Raw genomic sequence first — 21,493 nt, forward strand, 5'->3', positions numbered from 1 at the left:
TTATGTTTTCCTGATCCATTGATATGTGTCTGTATCAAACCTTTATTTATTTTCTGTCTTGTCTCAATGGAGCACAACAGACAGACCCAGCTGTCCCCGAATGGGCAAGCAGCTCATGTGTTATACTCCAGCCCGCCAGGTGGCGACATGGAGCCTCGGCCGTGTCTCTCCAGTGGATAAAGCGAGTCGTTGGTCAGGCGCAGAGCCTCGCTCTCCGTGGACCCTCCCACTAGCAGAAGAGTGACACGCCATTTAATTGCTGCCTGGCCCTGAGCTTCTCGGAAGCAGGAGGGAGCCCTGAGCGCCTTCGTACACAAGGATAACACAATTAAAAGACGCCGACTGCAGTTTCGCTACGCCGAGCTAAAGTTGGACCGAACCGTGTCGACATGGGGATCCGAAAAAAGACTACCAAGAACCCGCCGGTGATGAGCCACGAGTTTGTCATCCAGAACCATGCAGATATTGTTTCCTGCGTTGCTATGGTGTTCCTCCTGGGACTGATGTTCGAGGTAAATCCCGTCCACATGTTGAATGGGTTCGGGTTGTGGACCGTGCCGGGGTGCCGGCGGGGTTCGGCGGAGGGAGCGGATTGGGACGGGATGCCGAATCGTCCCCAACTGTCCTCTTGGAAGCTGACATGGCTCTCTGGTCTATTCTTCGCTCCGCTTCCTCCTGAGATCGAAAGTTTGGGTTTTTTTTTTCTGTGCATGTTTGCCTCAACTGTACTTTTATAATTCACCGTTGCACTCTCACACAAACGGGATCATTGGTTTTGTTTTTAAATTCACCTCGAAGAACGCGATGTAGAACTTTCCATCTGGTTGAATCTAAAAAAGAAAAAAAAAAAAGACATCCCAGCTCGTCCGCAGGCCCGCGCTTCCACGGCATAAAAGTTACTCAAAAGCAACGTAATAGAAGTCAGATGTGTTTAACGTGTCGGTGGAGTTGCAGGGATGTGTCGATGCGAGCGGCTGGAAGATTGTGCAACACTCGCCTCGGTTAGTTTATACGTCGATGTGTTACGTGGCAATCTTACACGGAGCGAGAGGGCTGTCATCATCACTACTGGTCCGCTGCTGCTGCCGCCGCCACCTGAAGCCAAAACTTTCCTACCAGCGAAGCCGCGTTTGAAATGTAACCGGACACCGTGGGCTGCTCGCCAGCATCCTCCCCGTACACAGGCACCGTGGCCGGGCTCCGCTCCTCTCCTCGCCCCCCTGCCTCTGAATATCGCTTAATTCTGGTCATCCTCTCTAGAAAGCAGCGCCATTGAAGTGTCATGGTTGGGCGCTATGAAAGCTACTTCCTTTTTTTTTTTTTTTTTTTTTAATTTTCCAAAGTAAAGTTTGCTGACAGTTGTTTGAAACTCCTACGCAGTTCATCCTCCCAGCTGAGCTTTTTGTATACATTTCTTACAGTTTCATCATTTAAGAGGTCATAGAGAGAGAAAAATGCTCCCTTTTTTTTTGGAAATGAGTTTGAAGTTGTTCCCACAAGCCTCGGTACATACGTTTTTATTAATTTGTTGCCATAAATAGGACTTTTTTTTCCCAAAGTGTAGGAGCAGGTTAACTGATCGTCTTTTACACGCAGTTATCTTTTTTTTTTTGTCTTCAAGTTAATTACATTGTAAGAACCTGTGACGTCTGGCCACTAATTAGTCATAAGAAGTTTGATATCTTGTCCTCGAATTGATCCAAATCATCTTGCGGCCACTCAAACAATCAAAACGCGGAGAGAAGTTACCTTGTTTATCTGCCGGCCACGGGTTGATCAAATCGTGGGAAGGAGATAAGTGTCTGCGTGAGAAGGGCTTGTGTCATGTGACCATCTGTTTGTTTTCCTCCCTCTGTTCTGGCCCCCACATTAACTTTTTATCGTTATGGTCTCTTTTACTCTATGTTCATCACATTCAGTGAACTCTTCCAACACCTCCTCCATCAGTAGCACATAAACTACATTTATGTGCTGTAACACTTACAGGTGTGTGTGTGTGTGTGTGTGTGTAAACCTTTTGTGTGATTCTGGTTGATATGACTTTAAAGGAGTGTGTCTGATTGTTGTTGTTTTGTTTTGTTTTTTTATCTTAACACACAGGTCACCTCAAAGTTTGCGGTCTTATTCATAACAGTCCAGTACAACGTCACCATCTCAACAAACGGTGAGTTACAGGCTTGAGGATAAAACGCAAGACCGCGGTGGAGTTCTTCCTTCTCAGTGCACAGTCTTGTCTCCTGGAAGCTTCTCATTTAGATTCTGGAGCGCGACTTGCGTGGTCTTACATAAAACCCATTTGAGAGGGTTTTTTTTTTTTTCCCCTCTCTTTAGAGCTAAATTTAGTCCACCTGATTTATCAAGTTCTCTTGTGGCAAGGTTGTGCTGGGCGAATTTGGGCTAAGGTGTAATATAGACTTCTCAATTCATGTCGTTTTCAAGGTGAACAATTTCTTTGCCAACTTCACACACACACACACACACACACACACAGAGTTAAAGCAGCACTCGACCTCAGAGCACGAGTGTGTGTGTGCTGCCAGTTGTTGATTCAGTCTTTATCAGGAGAACCTAACCACTTACTTCTCTCTGTAACTTATTTACAGATTTTTTTTTTTTCTTTTAACCCTGGCAAGATAAATGACATGCAGCTCTCAAACGCGATTGAATAAATCCCTGATCTGTTCACCTTTTTTTGATCCGTATTGATTCCCAGCAGGAGTCGCACGCAGGTCCCCGTCAAGCTATTGGCTCTCTGAACCGTCTTCATCCGTCCTCCATCTCTGTGGTAGCGCCGACCGCATCAGAGACGGCGGAGCAGTAGGAGGATTTTTGGACATGGAACTTAAGACTGGTGACAGTGTCCTTCGCGGCAGGATCGACTGTTATTAGACGAGTGCGTCAGCCAGATGAGTCGATTGATTCAGTTAAAATGGTCGGACTGTTCAGGATAAAAGAATTTAAAAAAACAAACAAAGAAACAGCTGCGTGAACATATTGAGCGCGCGTGCTCCTGGTCACTGGTACTTTTATGCTGGTGTCCTAATTAAAGCTACAGGTTGAAGTGTTTAGGTGCTTCAAAGAGCAAGATTATCATCAAAGTAGTATTAATAATTCTATATCACATTTATCGTTTTACATAATAAAGACGCTGAGACTCAAAACTAAAACTGACTTAATAGTGAGCTGGTTGACTAATGATCTAAACTTGATTAATTCTTGGATTTTACTTGAAACATCAGATTGATGCATGCAAATATCGTGTCCTGCGTCCACTAGGTGGCGCTAGACAACGCGCGCGACTGTACAGCACCTTGTGTTGAAACAACAAAAACAGGCGAGGCGCAACAATTAAACAGGATGAGATGCAGAACTGGACAATAACCACAAAAAAAAAGAACTGAAAGACTGCATGTTTGATGGAGAAATGAGCCGCCTTTCCATGGCAGCGCCATTGAACAGACAGTCAACCCATGTTCTGGGTTCTTGTAGTGTTTCTGACCAAATTCAGGACGGATCTTGTTGACCCGCTTAGAGGAGCCCATCAAAGTGTAAAAACTGGTTAAACGAACGCCATCTCAAAAATGACCTCAGCGGCGTTTGCAGACGTCTTGACCTCCGTGTGTTACCTTAGGTCCAGAGGAGATGGCTGTCAATCACTTCCACCATGGTATCAAGGACGTGGCCACCGTCTTCTTCTACATGCTGGTAGCCATCATCATGCACGCCATCATCCAGGAGTACGTGCTGGATGTAGGTGACGCACACACACATACACACTTTCTCTCTCTCTCTCTCTCTCTCCATTATATGTCCTCAGTTCCCTCCTCCTGAATTGTTTATTATCATTTCTCTGTGCAGAAAATCAACAGGAAGAAGCACTTCTCCAAAACCAAACACAGCAAGTTCAATGAGTCAGGCCAGCTCAGCGCTTTCTACTTGTTCTCCTCCCTCTGGGGTGCCAGCATCCTGCTCTCCGTACGCACAACCGCTCACCTGACTTGTTTCCTTTGCTCCTAAACAGTTCATGGAATTGTCATTTAAATACTCTGTTCTTCGTCACTAGGAAAACTTCCTGTCGAAACCAGTCACCCTGTGGGAAGATTACCCTCACACGCTGATGCCGTAAGTCCACCTGCAGCGCGTCGAATTTGTAATTCAGTTCAGATGTGGCTTTGGAAACCGTCAACACTGTTGAATTCCTTACAGATTCCAGATGAAATTCTACTACATCTGTCAGATTGGTTACTGGTTACACGCTCTCCCTGAACTGTACTTCCAGAAGACAAAGAAGGTATGTGTGTAGCGGGGGATTTCTTAGCTTGGGAGGACATTCTCTTACATTCCCACTGGAGGGACCCGCCTCTGTTTCGGAGACATAAAACAACATTTTGAATCTAATTGTGGGAACAATTAGAATCTTGTGGCCACAAAATATCGTTCTGTCTCTGGCTGCTACGGTGCATCTCTCTTGGTCTGTCGTGGGTTTTTTTTTTTTTCCTGTTTCGATTGATATTGAGAATGTGAAGTTCACTTGTGGCCCATAATTTGATGAAAGGGGGAAAAAAAGATTGAAGTATCCCAACTGTGTAATTGCGCTCACAATGGCACCGTGTTCTATCGCCATAAATTTGTCCTTTTAGAATTTTGAGTTGCATTTATCCTCCTTGATTAGACACTCTTCCTGCTAAGAACGTGTGGAATTTCTCGATGATTCGATTAAAGGTTAAACTTTTCCGATCAATTCAGACTTCCCCATATTCCGACCATCCTACGAATCACTGTGCTAAGCTAACAAGTCGATGCTAAGACATCCAAGTAAATGAGAGTTAAAAAAAAAAGAGAGAGAGAGAAGAAAATGTCTGATCTGTTCCTTTTTAAAAGTTAATGGGTAGAGCAAAGCAGTACGTCAGGTTTATCTCAAAGGCTGTGATGAGATACGAATCAGTCATTTGATTTTTCGGACTGTCAGTGAACATCTCAGCACTTCACCTTTACTCTCGACACTGGCAGGCACACTGCACTTTGACTAAACCATTTCAAGAAGAAATAAAATAGCCTGACAAAAGGTTAAATTTAGACTTCTGTATATGAATGTTCGATACTCGGCTGTTTGACTCGTTTCATTGTTTGGAGGGATCCTCTCCTCATTGCTCGATCCCTCACGCGCAGCCACACACCTGTAAATATTTTGACCGCCCGCTGCCTCCCGTCCCTCTGCTGTTTACTGTGTAGGAGGATATTCCACGCCAGCTTGTGTACATCTTCCTCTACCTGGTCCACATTGCTGGTGCCTACATTCTCAAGTAAGAACAAGTGGAAGGAACGTTGTCCTCCTCCTTAGATGCCCCGTGTTGTTAATAATCTCGTCTCCCTCCGTCCTCCAGTCTCAACCGTCTGGGTCTGGTGCTTCTAGTGCTGCACTACTTCATCGAGCTCCTCTTCCACGTTTCCCGCCTGGTTTACTTCAGCAACGAGAACAGGCAATTAGGGTAAATTCTCATTTCATCTTTCTTTTTTTTTTGGGCATTCATTTAAAAGAACTGATGACTTCTGTCGAGCAGAGAGCCTCACGGTCCTCCTCTTGTCTCCTAGCTTCACCGTATGGGCCGCGTTGTTCGTCCTCGGGCGGCTGCTGACCTTGTCCTTGTCTGTCCTCACGGTGGGCTTCGGCCTCGCCACGTCTCAGAATCAAGGCTTTGATTTGTCCACTGGAAACTTCAATGTTCTTTTTGTTAGGTAAGGGTGTCACACGGCGTCCGTTAAATCCTATTAAAGATCTACCGAAGACATGTCTCTCATGTATGTCCTTAAGTATCTGTTCACTCCTTTTCTTTTGGTGATATTTCTACACCCTTTTGAGTCACTGTGCGTTGCCCTCTCTCTCTCTCTCCACCAGGATAACCGTCCTGGCTGCTATCTGCCTCACTCAGGCCTTCATGATGTGGAAATTTATCAACTTCCAGCTGCGCCGGTGGAGAGAGCACGCTCAAGCTCAGGCCTCGAAAAAGAAACAAGTCCCTGCCAAGAGCAAACCAAAGAAAGATAAAGGTGGGCGAAGAAGCGCAGAGAGGAAAACAGTCAGCAAAAAGAAACACTTGAATGAAATGGTTAAAGTCCGGTTAATCTTAAAGAGACAGTACACCCCAAAATAAGCTGTCGTGTTTATCTTTAGGTACGAGTGGGTATGAGAGTTTTGAAGATTTCAGCCATAGAGACGTCTGCGCTCTCTCTCGCTCTCTCTCTCTCTCTCTCTCTCTCTCTCTCTCTCTCTCTCTCTCTCTCTCTCTCTCTCTCTCTCTCTCTCTCCCTCCAATAACCGTATTCACCTCACAATACACACAAAAACAAAAGCTAGAAAGCCTGCAGACATCTGTCTTTTATTTGCAAAGGGTTTGGGGTTTACTCAGCGCTCAGTCCCTGGTTGAATGATGCTGCAGTAGACAGTGGTGTTCACCGGCTCCGATCAACTCAAAACCCGCACGAATGTAGTAATTTTCATCCGTCGACTTCTGAAAAACCTGGCCGTGATTTCTGGAAGAGAAAACTTCACGAATAAATTCTTCGTGTGCTTTGGTGTTTGAGCAGCTCAAGTTAAACGCCGTCCAGTTCCATCGTATTTGAGAGAAGGCAGATATCCTCAAACGGGGGAGAGAGTTTTGATTTTTGGTGAAGTGTCCTAGGAGAGTAGGCCATAGTAAGTGAAGACATATTTGTCAAATGCAACTTTGATCCAGTTTAATCCAACCCTTTAGTGGGTCTGTCATGAAAGGAGTAATTGTACTCCGGTGCAGACCAAAACAACCCAGAAGCAAACCCAGACACGGTTCCATTGTAATCAGAACACAGTCCAACTCACTCGCAGGAAGTGAAGGATTGTGGGATGTCTGCTCGGCACATTTGTTCAGACGTAACGCACGAACAGCAGGGGGACGACTGATTTGGACCCCAGCAGGGATCTGCCCCGGAGTTCACTTCTACCAGGGTAAAATTTCAGATCAGTTCCTGGTTCTGCTTCTTTTACACACTCATTTTTTTTGTGCTTTGATGTAGACAGTCAACTAGTCACTCACTCTGGTAAGTGAAACGCTTCCGTGCTTCGCCAAAGGCGCTTTGCAGTCTTGAATAGTCTAACATAACTTTTGTTGTCGTTGTTGTTTTTGTTTTGTATTTTTTAGCCAACGGAGTAAACGGTGTGACCTCCCATGGCGCCGACTCGCCAAGAGCAAGAAAAGAGAAGTCAGCGTAAATGCCCCGCCCACTTCCCTTCTTCTTAAAGACCTACCTTCCTCCCTACCCACCCACCCACCTACCCCCCGGTGCCTCCAGTGGCCACATCCACCCAGAGATAGTCCTGCTCTCCTGCGCCACCACGATATACATTCTCAGCTTCCACAGGACTGACCTCCCGAGCTGAACCTCCAGGGGCGAGAACGCGTTCAGCTTCGCCAGGCGTCCAGCGCGCTTTGATTTTTTTCAGAATCATCGCTCTGCTGTGCCATTTTTTTTTTCTTTTTTTGAATGAAAAGGAAAACTTAATTCTGGAATAAACTATATTGGAGAAAAAAAGACCTTATTTAAGAAGTGCCTATTGACGAGGTTTGTTTTGTACAGGGTGTGAAATTTTACAACTTCAGGAATTCTGACTCAAGTGTTCAATGTTTCTCCCTCACTGACTCATTTCCTGCCTTTTTTCCCCCCCTAAATCCTGCAGATTCAATTGCTTTCATTTCTCTTCTGTATTTTTCTTTTGGTCTTTTTATGGCTGCCTGTTTAGCTCCTCCCAAAATGAGCGCTCTCCAAGGATCCTCATAAACACTATATATAGAGTTTATGAATATCTTGTGATAAACATCTTTAGCCATTGACGGGGTGATCGTGTAACTGGTCAAAAGACACGACCAGAGGAAATACAAGCTGAAATACCAATTCAAGAACCAATAAATGTAATACGGAAGTATATTTTTAGTTCAGATTGCCGGGGAAGAAGCCATAATTGTAATTTTTTTTTTTTTTTGTATCTTATCCTATGAAAAGGGCATACAAGATTACAAATATGGCCTCTCTCTCTTCTTCCGTAGCAAGGAAAGGTTGATTAAACGTTGTAGCGATGAATTTTAAGACTCAAAAAAACTTTTTAATCACAGAAAACAGTTTTTTTTGCTGTGGAATCAGACTGAATTTATGACCGCATTTCAAAGTTCCGTTTTAATTTTTTTTTTTTTTTTTTTGGTGACGTCACTGCTTGATTCATTTTAAGAGGAATGAGTTTCTGCATTAGTTTGATTATGATTGCTAAAAAAACAAAAAAGAGACCAATGTTGTAAAAGCCTGGACTGATCATGAAAGATCCCCCCCCCCCCCACACACACACACACACACACACACACACCACTGACTGTGCCAAATGAACCTGATTGACTGTTGCCTTTCCATTTACACGCCAAGCTAAGGAGTCAAATGCATTGTAAGAACTGCTCACCTTTATTTCTTTTATATCTATTAACTGATTTTTAGGTAGTATTGTTGCCTCCAGCTGTGCTGTGCATCAGCAGTGTATGTGGTTTTTCTTCAACTTATCCCAACAGTTTATCAGAGGAATAAAATGTTTTAATGAAAGAGTGTTTTTTCACGATCGTGTTCTTGCCGTGTTTGACGTAATGGCAGTGTTATCCACACTTGCACGTTATTACAGAGGAGAAAAGCTGTTACACTTTAAGTACATTTAAGACTGAGAATCAGCACTTTTTACTTTGTGTCAAACTTCTGCATTTACAAGCGCCTAAAACTTTATTCAATGCTTTTTGCAAAGAGAGTGTAATACACATGACACTGACATTTGAAACAAAATAGTGACATCTCATTTCCTCTTTATTTTTCTGTTACTCATGGGAGGATTATTTCAAATAGCATTTTTTTCCATGTTAGAAGTGAGTTTTACTTCAACATTTAAGGCTAAAATTTACTTGACTCAATTAAATTACATGATGACAACATGATTCTTTCATTTACACTAAAAAAAAGGAAAGTATGTATGTTCAGTATACTGTCCGCCTTCTCTCCCTTGGCTGCTCTCTCTCTCTCCTTTTCTCTCCTTATCTTACTTGTACAGAACCATCTTCAAAAAAGTCTCTTAAATTTCGATAAAATGCCAGACAAATGAACAAACTGGAACTGTCTCTATGTGGTACTGAAAGCAGTATGTCAATGTGGCCACTTGGTGTCGCTGTTGCACAAGTTGAAGGTGCCAGAACACGCCTGCGTGCTTGTTTGATACATGATAGTATCGATTTCATAAGAAAAATAAGTAGGGCACTCATATTTGTAATGTTTGAAAAGATTTTACAGTTTGATAGCCTTTAATTTTGCAACTTTTACGCGGGTTTTTCTCTTCAATTCCACAAACAATGCAAAATTACCTGTTGAAAAAAGAAATAAAGAATTGTGCACATTTCATTTTCAGAGTTAATGCTAGTGTTGCACGTAATGAGAAATTGTACAACGTCAGGTTGACTGGACAGAAATTGAACTTTCATTTGTAATGTAATTAAGGGATAGTCCGACTACATTTCTTTTACCAGCTTTATAATTCACAGCAGAGCTTAAACACGTCATTTTATTGGCTTATAAAACATTTATCACCTACCGTAAAGTTACATACATCTATGGCTTCTTAATGTTTAAAACACAACCCAACCACGCGTTTTAAACGCACTGCCATCTGTGGCATAATGGCGTTTTAAGTGGCCCCACTCATTATTGGTTGTCCGATTAAATGTCAGTAAAGACACTGCTATTCAATCATAGTGGCCTGTCACTGAGACAGAGTTGTCAGTGTCGGGGCTGCTCACGAAGCCCGGCGGTGACTGAGTTGATCCTACTGGAGCCCCGTGATGTGGTTTGGTGTGGGGGAGGATAGCAGCTACCAGCCAGATAAACACTCAGCAGTGGTTTGCAGCGCAGGAGTAACATGGCGGCACAGTTAGCCAGCAGAAATGTTGTTCCACTCCCGCGAAGGTCAGAGCTTCGTCTGATAAACGGAATTTAACAGCGAGGACACAGCAGAAAAGTCTTAAATCGTAAGTAGCCACACGTGTTGTTGAGACGGGGAACGGTGTTTTCGTTGAGATCCAGCGTGAGGTCTTCAATCTCGGTTGTCTGGCACAGGCTCTCGCTTCGGCGTTAGCTTATTAGCAAGCGTTAGCTCCCTGGCTAAGCTCGCTGCCCGTGTCAATAGTGTGTTCTGCTGCAAACTCACTTGGACGGAGAAGACAGTGAGCTTGCAAAACCAGTTGTTGCAATGAGTGTCAGCAGCTTTCGTTTGTAGATGGAACGGTCACGTATACAGTTAAAGTAAAATATGGCGTGCACATTACTTTATTATGTCATTGTTTTGTGCTGAGTGAGCGGGTGACCGTGCATACAACACCGGACGAAGTTCGCCAGTGCAGCAGCAACGTAGCTAGCATGCTATCTGTTTAGCTGCAGGCTAGTCTGGCTGCTAGAACGTCGTTGTCAGTTTATGTGTGAGTCAGGACAGTTGTCACAACCATGTGTTTGCGTGGTTATTTGCTGTGTTGCTATCCAATACTCTTTGCTACTTGCTTTGTTAAATAAGTGTACTGAATTTCTACTTTAATAAGATGCAGGGTGCTTTGTATTATTTTATTTATTTATTTATTTATTGCCAAATTTATGATTCTGGTTTGACTGGCGTTACTATGCATTGACGAGGTGTTTCACTAGCATGCTCAAGTAAAAAAAAAAAAAAAAAAAAGAAGAAATGGCTTCAGACTTTTGGACGAAGTGTTCATAAAGTTACAGAGTGATATTGTGTCTCTATGGTTGAGAAGGCTCCAGAATGTTTGTTGTGGTGTTCTCTTCCAAGAGAGTCCAAAACAAGAGCAGACCAAGACTGTAAACCTCTTCCAAGGCTGTTAAAAAAAGAAAAAAAATCCCCTCAATTTATGTGTTTCTGCATAATTTCAAGTATAACAAGCATACTGGGAAGTAATGAACCAACCTGACAGAGATAACAATCTATAGAAAAGTCCAGGGCATAGAAATAGAGCACCAACTATTGGAGACGCTGGTAACTGTGTCATCATTTTGTGGTTGGAAATCTCTACATCTTTAAGTCACTTTTTCAATTGTGTCATATTTTGTAAAAACTCACCACAATTTTGCACTGATTTAATCTTTGGAGTCAAAAGGATATCTGGGTCAGATTTGATCAACAATTTTGATTCATTTTCTTGTATGTGTGTGTGTGCGTGTGCACGTGTGCGCGTGCGCGCGTGAATGTGAAACCCCAAAATTCGTCCCCTATTTCACACTGGTGAAGAATCATTAAATACATGCTGGAAATAGATTTGGATGTAATGGATTCGTCACTGGGCCAAGAGATACATCTAGTAGAATTTTTGTGGCGAATCGTCCTGTCACTTTTTTTTCTTTTTTGTAAAATCCTGCTAATAGATGCACCGATCCACGCACATTCCCAGGTTTTAAGGTGGAGGTTTAAGTAAAGCCTGAATACTGAACACGTGTAGCTGCGGCGTGGAGAGAGGTTTGGTTTAGGTTTGTTGTGTGCTTTTGGCCCTCCTGCTTGACTGGTTCAGGACTACACAGGCGGACGAGCTTGTGCCATTTCAATGATTGTCAACGTTGCTCTCAGTAATGCAGGTGGAATGCAGAACCAGTTGAGCAGTTTCTGTGCCCACCTGATGGTGTGCAGGGCTCCTGTCACGTCACTTGACGGGAGGTTTAATGTGACATGTTGTGCAGCTGCTGCAGGGACGTAAGCGGCTTCCATGAAGATGATGGAGACTTACTGGTTGTCAATCATGTGTATTTTAGAACCTTAAAAAGTTTATAATACAGAAATTGTGGCATGCGGTTGATGTTTTTTTTTCTTTTTTTTTAATTAAATCCAAAAGATTGATGTATTTCACCTTTTTATTTAAAATTAAAAAATTCTCCTCCTGTTAGCTTGAAAAGAGCACTTAACCCGCAGTTACAGTGTGTTAAGTTAATTTTCAGGGAAACACACATTTCTTTATGTGGCTGGAAATAAAATTCCCCACAGCAGTGTCCTTATTTTGATCTGAGGGGTGTGTTAAGTGAGGACATGGAGCATGTAAAGGACTCCTGTCACAGCTTGTGTACAAAGAATGCAATCCTTTTCTTACATTCCTGCAGCGTGTAGCGTTATTGGATTTCTTGTTACATCGCTTTAATCTTACAAACAGGCCTATTTATCTTAACTGCCTAATTTATTTGATGTCATTTTAACCCGACAACAAAAAAAGTGGCAGCGGCGGGATCATGGCAGCTCGGGGATCCATGGCAGCGTCGATGCAAGTATGTGGGTGTTTACACAGGGATAAACTGGAGGTTTTCTCACACTGACTTGGCACCACGCGTGTAGCGGGCGTTTGCTTCCACGTGTTCTGCCCATATAGGCGTCCTCTGTATAAACTACAGCTAAAACAACAGGTGTGTGACAGAGCAGCTCATCACATGATTCAGTCCCTCCGCCTTGATCACTCGCTCTCTATTTATATTTTTCCACTCAGGCCTGTAATTTTCCCATCTCACCCCCCCCCCCCCCCAAAAAAAAAAGAATCTTTCTAGACTGACGTTACTGTGTGGTGATGATCCAATAAAACATTCATTCTTGCTTCAATTGGAAGACAAACCTCATTTTGTAATCGCTGGCCTCTGCCCTGTGACAGGTAGCCATGTTGCATCACCAGTGTGATACACTAATCACTTGACCCTTGCTCTGTCGTGCGCGCCGCAGGTGTCTTTTCTGGTTGGACCAGCACCATCGTCCATTGATGACTACAGTCTCCACACAGCTTAAAAAGCAGCACCACGTTTGGTAGACATGCACAATATCCGATTTTTTTTTTTCATGCCGATATTTCACAGCTGATTTGTCTGGTAGCTGATAATTGAAAGTTGTTGATGATATCTGTATTTAAAAAAAAAAAAACAAGTTTGTATGATACCCATGTTTTGCACACACTGAAAACTCCTCTACATTGTGAATTTTAAAAAGTAATGTTTTTCTGTATTGCCAAAAAGATTTTTATATTAGTTTTTTTTTATTAGAAAATCAATTAGTTTATTATTTATTTAAAAAGAAATGTACAAATATTTTTTAAAAAATATTATCGTAAGAATATTTATATATTTTTAGAATAATAAATTTGAAACAGCAATGAACTGAAATTTGATCAAATTTGCTACATTGTAAAACCAGGACGCCAGTAAAAATATCGGCAGTCAGCCCGACATTCCTGACTTGCCATTATTACCGTGCGTCTCAAATTTTTCTACCGATGTCAGGGAAAAAAAAAAAAATCTACGCGAACCTCAAAATACATGTGTAACCGTCAAGTCAGTTTTTTACTTGTATGTCGCCAAATCACAAAAATGAAACTCCTCATGACTCCAGCATCCTGCTCTTTCAGTTAATTTACACCATGCAGTTCCCCGTGAACAAGCACATCTGCAGCAGTGGTGATAATAAAGCACGACTGTCGCAGATGTTCTGTTTGAAAATGACCAAAATGTGAACAGAATCATAAATTAACTCAGCATTAAAACGTGTCAGCAGCTTCCAGCTACAATAATGTCCGCTGGAGTTATAAAATTCATGGTTTAAAGTTCTCATGATTTCTTCAAACACATTTTTGCAGTTGCATTGCAAAAGTGCAAATTCCTGAGTAGATTATTTTTGGCCGGTTTTTGTTATTAGTGCATAAAAGTGATCTTAACAGAGAGACTTGTTTAGTGTCTCTAGTATATTCCACATTCAACTCATCTTTTTTTTCTTGCTTCCTGTGGCCTACACAATACTCTGTTAAGACTTTGTTTGTTTTAGCAAAACAATCATAATCATCCTGGAATGTAAAATGATTATTATAAGAGTCTTAAAAGAATATGAGGCCTTTTAGTTGGGTTTGGGACAAAGAACGCTTTTTCTGGTTTTCCTAGAAAAATGCACACTTCACTTTGCTGACAGAGGTAGGCAGAAGTGTGGACTTCGATAAGAATACTTTTTTTTTTTAAATTTTATATTACACAGCATAACAGTTTAAAGTACATTTTTAAAAAAGAGAAAAATTCCATTCAATTAAAAAAAAAAAAAGTACCTGTTTTCCACAATTTAATTTCTCATTAATAATCCTGCTGACACGACGGCGACCTGCACTTTGTCTTGCATTCAAGTACACAGCTTCTGGCTTTTCAGCTATTAAATTAAATCTGTGCAAATATTTGCATTGTCTGCACGGACCCTGATGAAACAGAGCAGCATTTGGATGTCCTCAGATTAATTCCAAATGTATTTGGCACTGGGAGTGTCACATTTTTGACACTAGATTAAACCTGGGTCCTGATGAGGAGGATGTCCTCACTCACGTCCATGTGTCACCTTGTTGTCAAATTTGAAAAACTACCAGACCAGGTTCAATGTCCAACTGGTTTGAAAATACTAACAGCTAACAGCTGCTCAGCCGTATTGACAGTTGCATCGTAGCCTAGCTGAATGAAAATGGGACCTTTTTTAAAAAATTGAAAATTCAATGGAATCCTCACATCCCTGTTCAGTGCCATTAACACACGCTCACGCACGTCTCTTGTCAGTGTATTTTAGCGTGTTTTTATCATGTGTCATATTAGACAGCCAATCAGTGGCAGCAGTGTTTGATTACGGTGAGCGTGTGCGTGCTTATGGACTCTGATGTAGCAAAAGCTGGCACCAAAACACAGGAATGTTTTATGTGTATATTCAGTTTTAGGCTGGCCATGCATGATGCTCCACTATTCTTTCTATCGGTTGGAGTGTTTTCAACATAAATGTATTTTATGCACATGTTGCACAATATTAAGTTTGTATGCAATGAAGGTGTGTGTGGTGACAAAGTGTAGTCGGTGCAGCAGCCCAGTCCAACGAGAGAACTTTGGACTCGGCAACTGCAGTACTGACACTTCAGGTTTTTTCTTTAACAGTCAATGTTTAATTTTCATATTTGAATCTACTTTACGCACGGGTCTGTATGGCAACCCTTGGACTGTAAGTGGTGACCAGCCTCTTGTTTATATTATATAAAGTGTGTGTGTGTGTGTGTGTGTGTGTGTGTGTTATCATTACAAGTTCAGTGCTTCAGACTGAACTAGAAAATAGTCTTTGGCTGCAAAATAATAACAAAGTCACAACAGCCATCCCGCAGTGGTGGGCTGCATCTGTCCATCACGTAACAGTAGAAGATCCACAGCGTATTTTTGACATGATTTCCCCCCCCCCCCCCAACACACACACACACACACACACACACACACACACACACATCCCTCCCCTTGGTATCTTTTCAGCCTGGTCTCATTGGGCACCTCACCCTGCTGTCTGCTGTGCTTGTGTTGTCATGGAAACAGCAGTGTGACAGGTCCTGGGTGGGTGTGAGAGATGAGCTTGTGGGGGTAATGGCCAGGTTTTTACAGTTGAGGGAGGGAGAGGGAGGGAGGGAGGAATGGAGAGGGAGAGAGAGAGGCAGGCAGGCAGGCAGGCAGGCGTGTAAAGTGAAGCAGAGATGGTTGATGGGACGCTGAAAGGGCTTTGACATGTAAGAGGAGGAGCGAGACTATTTAGTCCGACTCTGCTTGGAGGCATTTTGTCATGGTGTTGCCGTCCCATCTACCCGTGCTGAGAAATCCAGGCTCGGTAACTGCCGCCTCCACCTTGTAACTAAGAAGTTGAGGGTGATGACAATGAAAAGAATTACTGTCAGATATGAACCTAATGACTTGCTTTGCGTGGGAGAGCGTCGTCTGCTGATGATCTTCTGCTAGAGTTTTTTTTTTTTTCCCTCTTCAATTTCACCTCAAGGTTACGCGCTATCGAGTCTTGAGCTGCAAGTAAAAAAAAAAAAAAGTTGCTTACATTATCTTCACGGCCGCTTGCATCTTACTGTTTTCTCTGCAATTCTTTTGTCTGTAAAGAATTTGAAAAAAAATTCTGAAATGTTAAAATTCATCAAAATTAAAAGTTGTTCAGTGTAGAAGTTTCTGTTACATTTGAACAGCCGCAAAAGTCATGTACACCTGATACAACACGAGTTGTCCTACATTTAAAACCTTAACATCCACATTGGTGTTAAATCATTTATTTTCCTAATATTAAATGAACAGGAGGGCAAAGGCACGTCTTGTAACAGACGAGCCAAACGTCTTAAGATTTTTTTTATCTGATTTTAATTTCAGATTTCAATCAGCAACAAAGGCTGAGAAATAACGGTTTTGGTGGACTTTGACAATTCTAGCGAGTTTTTCAGGAAACCCTCATGATTTAGGAGGTTATTTCTGTCTATTAATCAACTATTCCTTGAACGGCTTAAAAAGAGAGTCTATCCATTGGAAGATTCAAGAATATTGAAGTTGTGGACTGTCGTGGGCTGATTCTTCCCGGCAGGAAATTGTTACCCTAAAATGCTATCATTTGCTATCATTTTGGCAGTCATATTACACCAATGACGATGTCACCGGGGCTCCAAGGAGCTCGAGGCTCACGGGCAATCCAATGATTTCAAAAGTCCGTGCCCAACCCCGCCCCCCACCCGCTTATGTGGGTCAGCCTTAGCAAAGTGCATATTGATCTCCCCAGCTAAATGATATTGTGGTGTCTTCCACTGCTCATCGCTAAGAAGGTGCCCTCAGAACAGAGGAGACAACAGAGGTCACATGACGCCTCAGCAGCTGTTCTCCCTCGCACTATAAGCCCGCTTCCACGACGTCGCTGCACAGTATCGTTGATCTGATAGCTGTTACTATTCTGGACTTCTAAGTAGCTCTTTTTTCATTTTGGAGGATCTGGCTCTCTGCTGTGCTTCTACAGGCACCGCTGATCCAATAATATGACGATAAACAATTTTAATAAGAGGAGTCCAATATTGGAAGGCATAAAAGGCAAAATGGTAAATGATGAAGACAAAACTCTCAAAATGCAAGGATGCCATTTTACATCACAGTTAAGGGCGCGTGTGTTTTTAATCTTAATTTTAATAAGGGGGTAAATTACTCTCCCCTCTTGCCACAGTGTATTTGTGGTATTGGATGCTTGCGTGTGGTTGGCACCTTTCCCACTGCCCAGGGTGGAATCCTTGGCACCGAAGAAAGGAGCGAAAACTTGGACTGAGCAAGCTGCCTGCTGGAGTTTGGGTGGGTGGTCCAAAAATATGCAGTGCGAATCAGTCCACACAGAAAATCAAGAATACACTCTTGTTCTTGAGGAGAGAGAGGTAAACAACACTTGTGCATCACGCGCACACACAGTGGCGGGCCGGGCGAAGGTAGCATGACATGTTGTAGAGCCGTTCTCACTCTCCTGTCATTAAGCCATAGGAATGCGGGGATTCAGTTTCAGGTTTTTCGTTTGTGTACACATTGTGAGGGTCAAACTCTGACCAGCGCTCGCTTGCTCTCTGCTGACTCAGCACTGTTCCGTCAGTGACCTATAATATGGTTTTGCTTGCTCTGTCTTTACTGTTTTCAACCGTGTAGGGGAGTCTCCTTAGCTGACCTGTGCTCTTTATCCATTTTCACAGTTCAGGCGGAGGTTAATATTATTGTTATTAAATTAATCCCAAAGCCATTGGCGGCAGTGCGCCCCCCTTTCTTTTTATGAATCATAGACAGTTTGAAATGTTCCACGAGTGCGTGAGCCTTGTATCACGGCCCATTAACTCCCACAATGAGCTGTAAAAATTAATAAAACGACTAATATAAATAAACGAACATGCTTTGCATCTAAATCAGGGTTTGGTGAACGGAGCAGGATTCTTATCATGTAATCAAGCAGAGCTTTGCTCAGTAATTGAAGGAAATTTCCTTCATTTGAATTTTGCCAGATGTTCAACTAACAAGGCAAATATGTATAAAACTGATCTCTGAACTAAGAAGCTCAGGCTTCGGACCAAAAATACTAGAGTTCCTACAATTTATTTTGTACTTAAGTGAAGATACGCTCATCCACTCAGGCACAGGACGCTCACAGACTATCCAGACAAGCCCATCCTCTCAAAGTCAGCCAGTAGGTTTCATAAGTACAGTTGCTGTTATTGTAGTACTGTAGCTGGATTAATTGGACTGCTGTCTCCATCCCAGTATAGAAGAACTGGGGAAAAATCAACGTATTGATGGGAGTTTGTCCCAACTATAGATTCACAATAATTCTTTCCGGTTCACCTTCTCTGTCTCAAACCAAAACAAGTTAACCGGCGATGTCCCCGTACAACCCTGGACTGGCATTCAAAGACACTTAAAGAAGGTGGCATTGTGGTGGTTAGGACCTAGCTGGCTGGGGGCCTTTCTTGGTGGAGTTTGCGTGCTCTCTTTCAAATTTGCAAACTCAACTTGCAAATTCAGTTAATTGGGGACCCTACGTTCCCCGTAGGTGACAATATGAGTGTGAAAAGTTGTCTGTCTCTGTATGTCTGCCCTGACCTGCCCCAGGTGTGCCATGCCTTCCACCCAGACTCCGCACAACCTCCAGCAGGATGAGCAGTATAAACAGTGGATGGACAATCAAAGAAACCCAGAGAATTCCTTAAATCGTGACTGCATAAAGTTGATGATGACTCGCATGTAAAATACCATAGCTGGACTTAAGGGACATGTTTGGGCTCAACACCAGGCCAGTTTGGGACGAATGAAACATATAAAGTGCCGGAGTTCTTTTATTCCCAAAGTCATTATCTAGATGAGACATAAGTACAATTCAAGTCGGTATTTATTAGATATTCAGTTTTAGTCCGACTTTCAAATTAGACATTATTTATTTATTTAGGAACAAAACTTCTCAGAACTACTGCTCAAGTCCTCAGAGTTTGAGCTTTAGGGTATAGGTTCCTTCAAGAGACGGATGCTAAAACAGCTGGTTTCGGACAGACTATGAATTGAATTTTAAGAGAAAGCGCCAATATAAGACAAGTTCCAGATGTTTTTTTTTTATTATTTGTTTAGTGTGAATATGCAAAGCTGCTCAAGTGGAATCCCAGAGTAAAGAGATAGAGCTGGGAATGCGCAGTCCCCTTTCAGAACATGATGTACTTTAAAATCCAACATGATATCTTAAAAAACTGTCCTGCCTGAATAAATACACTCAAGTAATGTTGGAGGAACAGGTATTTTTCCTCATTTTAGACGATCGTATCTGCTTGTGATTTATTTGACCAAATGACTGCAAAAATTGAATTGCCTTTGCCGAATACAACTTGTATCTTTTTAAATGCTCAGATTGTTGGGGTTCTTTATTTACTCTGTTTTGTGAGGTTGACCAGTTTAGACAAATAAACTTCACCTGGTGTTCATTCATCAGTAGACAAGCACTGGCAGGAATTCACTACTCAAGTATTGCTTAATTCATGAGGGTGGGGATTCTCTAGGATCTGTTGGTAGTAATAAATCAGTACCCATTCACACATCCTGCCACGCTAAAAAGTATGTTCTTCTGGTAAAATGGTTGAAAATGATGCACGTCTCATTACTTTTTCAGGATCTATGGGTATATTTATGTTACTAATGCCAACTCAGAGCACTGGGTCATATTTGTAATTCTTGTAAGCAAGCACTAAAATCAACACAATTCAATTAATTTCCAACAGAGCTGCCGAACTGTCTGTTTTGTTCATGTGTTTGTTTGCATGCTGAAGTGCTTCCATTCATGCCTGTTGGCTGCTCCAGAGATTTGTGGTTTTGGCACCTGAAGAAGTGGGCCGTCAAAACAAAACCACCTCCTTTCTCATCTTGCGCTGGAGTATGAAACAAAGGCATTCCTGATTGTATAGGAGAGAATATTATACTGGAGATAAGCCATGATGGTATATTGATGCTGCAGTTACTGACACGGAGTGACTGTATGTTACAACTCAATGTGGCCGGTGAAGGTCTGTGCCCCCCCCCCCCCCCTCCTTTATTCTGTAACTTATAAGCTAATTCTAAAATGCTACAGGGAACAAAGGTAAATGTGGACACTTGAGACAAAATGGGATGATTTTTGGGAAAAAAACTTTTCCAAACACAATCAAATTATTGGAAAGAATTCCCCTGGAAATTTAGCACGAGACTATTCATGACACTCAAAATTAAATGAAAGTACAGTACACCAGAAATATGAGGGAATTATGGGGGAACAGGAGGCTAACCATGCACATCTCCAGCCTAGTTTAGATTTGGAGACGTTGTTACGGTCGTCTAATTTTATATTAGAAACCAAACTTGGAAGTAGATAAATGTTTCATGTAAATGGAAGATCGAGTAGACAATAGACATTAACACACAATTGGCTGGTTGTTAAACCAACATCTATTTATAACTGGCAACAAAACACAACTGAAAATATAAAAAAGAATTACTCATAAGAAACCAATAAAGGAAATTTGAAATAAACTAGAGATTACTTCCCTCCTTCTAGTTTCTATTTTTGTTTTCTCCTCTCCTTCTATGGCTTTTGTCCCTTTCTTTGTCTGTATTTTGGAAATAAGAGAAAAAAACCAATGACTTGTTTGTTAGAACCTTCAATAATATATCAAGTGATCTTGGGATATGTCACCCTTCTGCTCATGCTGTTAATCACACGGGTGTCAAAGTAGTTTTTTAATGTGATTGTGAGTTTACTCGCCATTTTATATTGTGATACTATTTTACTTTGTCTGCTCCACACAGCAGTGAAATTACACATTTGTTTTTTTAATCTTTCAGCTTTCAGAGTTATTTTTTGTTTTGTTTTTCATGTACATTAAGAGTCAGGGAGCATTCAATACACACTTAAAACTAGGGATGCACAACATGGCTAGCCAGCAAGTGTGTGCCTTAGCGGCATGTTATAACCAATAGGGATGACTGATCATCAAGTTTCACATTTTCATACTTTTTTAATTCCTCATTAAGTCCAAAGCCTGTAGTTAAATGCACGTCTGAAAGGAGATGAGGCCGAGATGCTGTGAGCAAAGATGGACGATTCCATCCTCTGTAGCTCTCAACTAACTGACATCATCTCTTAACACACAATCTACTTATGTTAATGTGTCTTTCTATTAAAACACATCCATTTCAGAAACACTGTATCACTTTTTGTGTTGCTACCACTGGCTGTTTGCGCCTCTGTTAGCATCAACTACTGTTTTAATTACGGTAATAATACCTATTGATGTACCCCACATCATTTTGTGGTATTTATTTGTGGTATTGGTAAAAAATAAAGGAAAGGAAACGGCACCATGAAATGTATTAAACGATTAATTTACAATCGGAAATACATATGACACACAGCATCATCATTATCATCATCATCGGGAGAAAGTGTACCAGTTCATTATGGATGTCAGGGCCCATTTTGATGAACGGTCCGTGGTAACCAGTCAGGTGGATGTCACTGCTGTATCTGATATGAAGACCATAGTCCTGTTTGGTCTGGTAGAGTTTGTTGCAT

The 21,493-nt window shown here is 41.9% G+C and overlaps 2 protein-coding genes across 5 annotated transcripts in view; both read left to right on the forward strand.

Moving 5' to 3' along the window:
* The first annotated feature begins 201 nt into the window (after window positions 1-201).
* tram1 (translocation associated membrane protein 1) lies at window positions 202-8,732 on the forward strand. Its single transcript, XM_086191607.1, has 11 exons — window positions 202-512; window positions 2,101-2,164; window positions 3,632-3,750; window positions 3,859-3,975; window positions 4,064-4,122; window positions 4,207-4,291; window positions 5,233-5,303; window positions 5,385-5,489; window positions 5,593-5,736; window positions 5,897-6,048; window positions 7,176-8,732. Exons 1-11 carry the CDS (start codon window positions 390-392, stop codon window positions 7,244-7,246), a joined length of 1,110 nt encoding a protein of 369 aa, XP_086047733.1. The 5' UTR covers window positions 202-389; the 3' UTR covers window positions 7,247-8,732.
* Window positions 8,733-9,867: 1,135 nt separating this feature from the next.
* ncoa2 (nuclear receptor coactivator 2) overlaps window positions 9,868-21,493 on the forward strand; it is a 63,311-nt gene continuing 51,685 nt past the window's right edge. For 2 of the 4 annotated variants that reach the window (XM_086191003.1, XM_086191004.1), the window contains exon 1: window positions 9,868-10,076. The gene's annotated coding sequence lies outside the window, so the exon portion shown is untranslated. The remainder of the gene's footprint in view (window positions 10,077-21,493) is intronic. The other 2 variants (XM_086191005.1, XM_086191006.1) reach the window with 2 other exon arrangements.

This window comes from Aulostomus chinensis, chromosome 21 (assembly GCF_037954235.1).
Source record: "Aulostomus chinensis isolate RoL2024-O1b breed Wild chromosome 21, RoL_Achi_v1.0, whole genome shotgun sequence".
Classification (NCBI taxonomy): domain Eukaryota; kingdom Metazoa; phylum Chordata; class Actinopteri; order Syngnathiformes; family Aulostomidae; genus Aulostomus; species Aulostomus chinensis.

Coding starts and splice junctions, on each gene's coding strand:
- tram1 (XM_086191607.1), top strand. CDS start 390: ATGGGGATCCGAAAAAAGACTACCAAGAACCCGCCGGTGATGAGCCAC. Junction 3,751..3,858: donor TCCAGGAGTACGTGCTGGAT/GTAGGTGACGCA, acceptor TTCTCTGTGCAG/AAAATCAACAGGAAGAAGCA. Junction 5,490..5,592: donor AACGAGAACAGGCAATTAGG/GTAAATTCTCAT, acceptor CTTGTCTCCTAG/CTTCACCGTATGGGCCGCGT.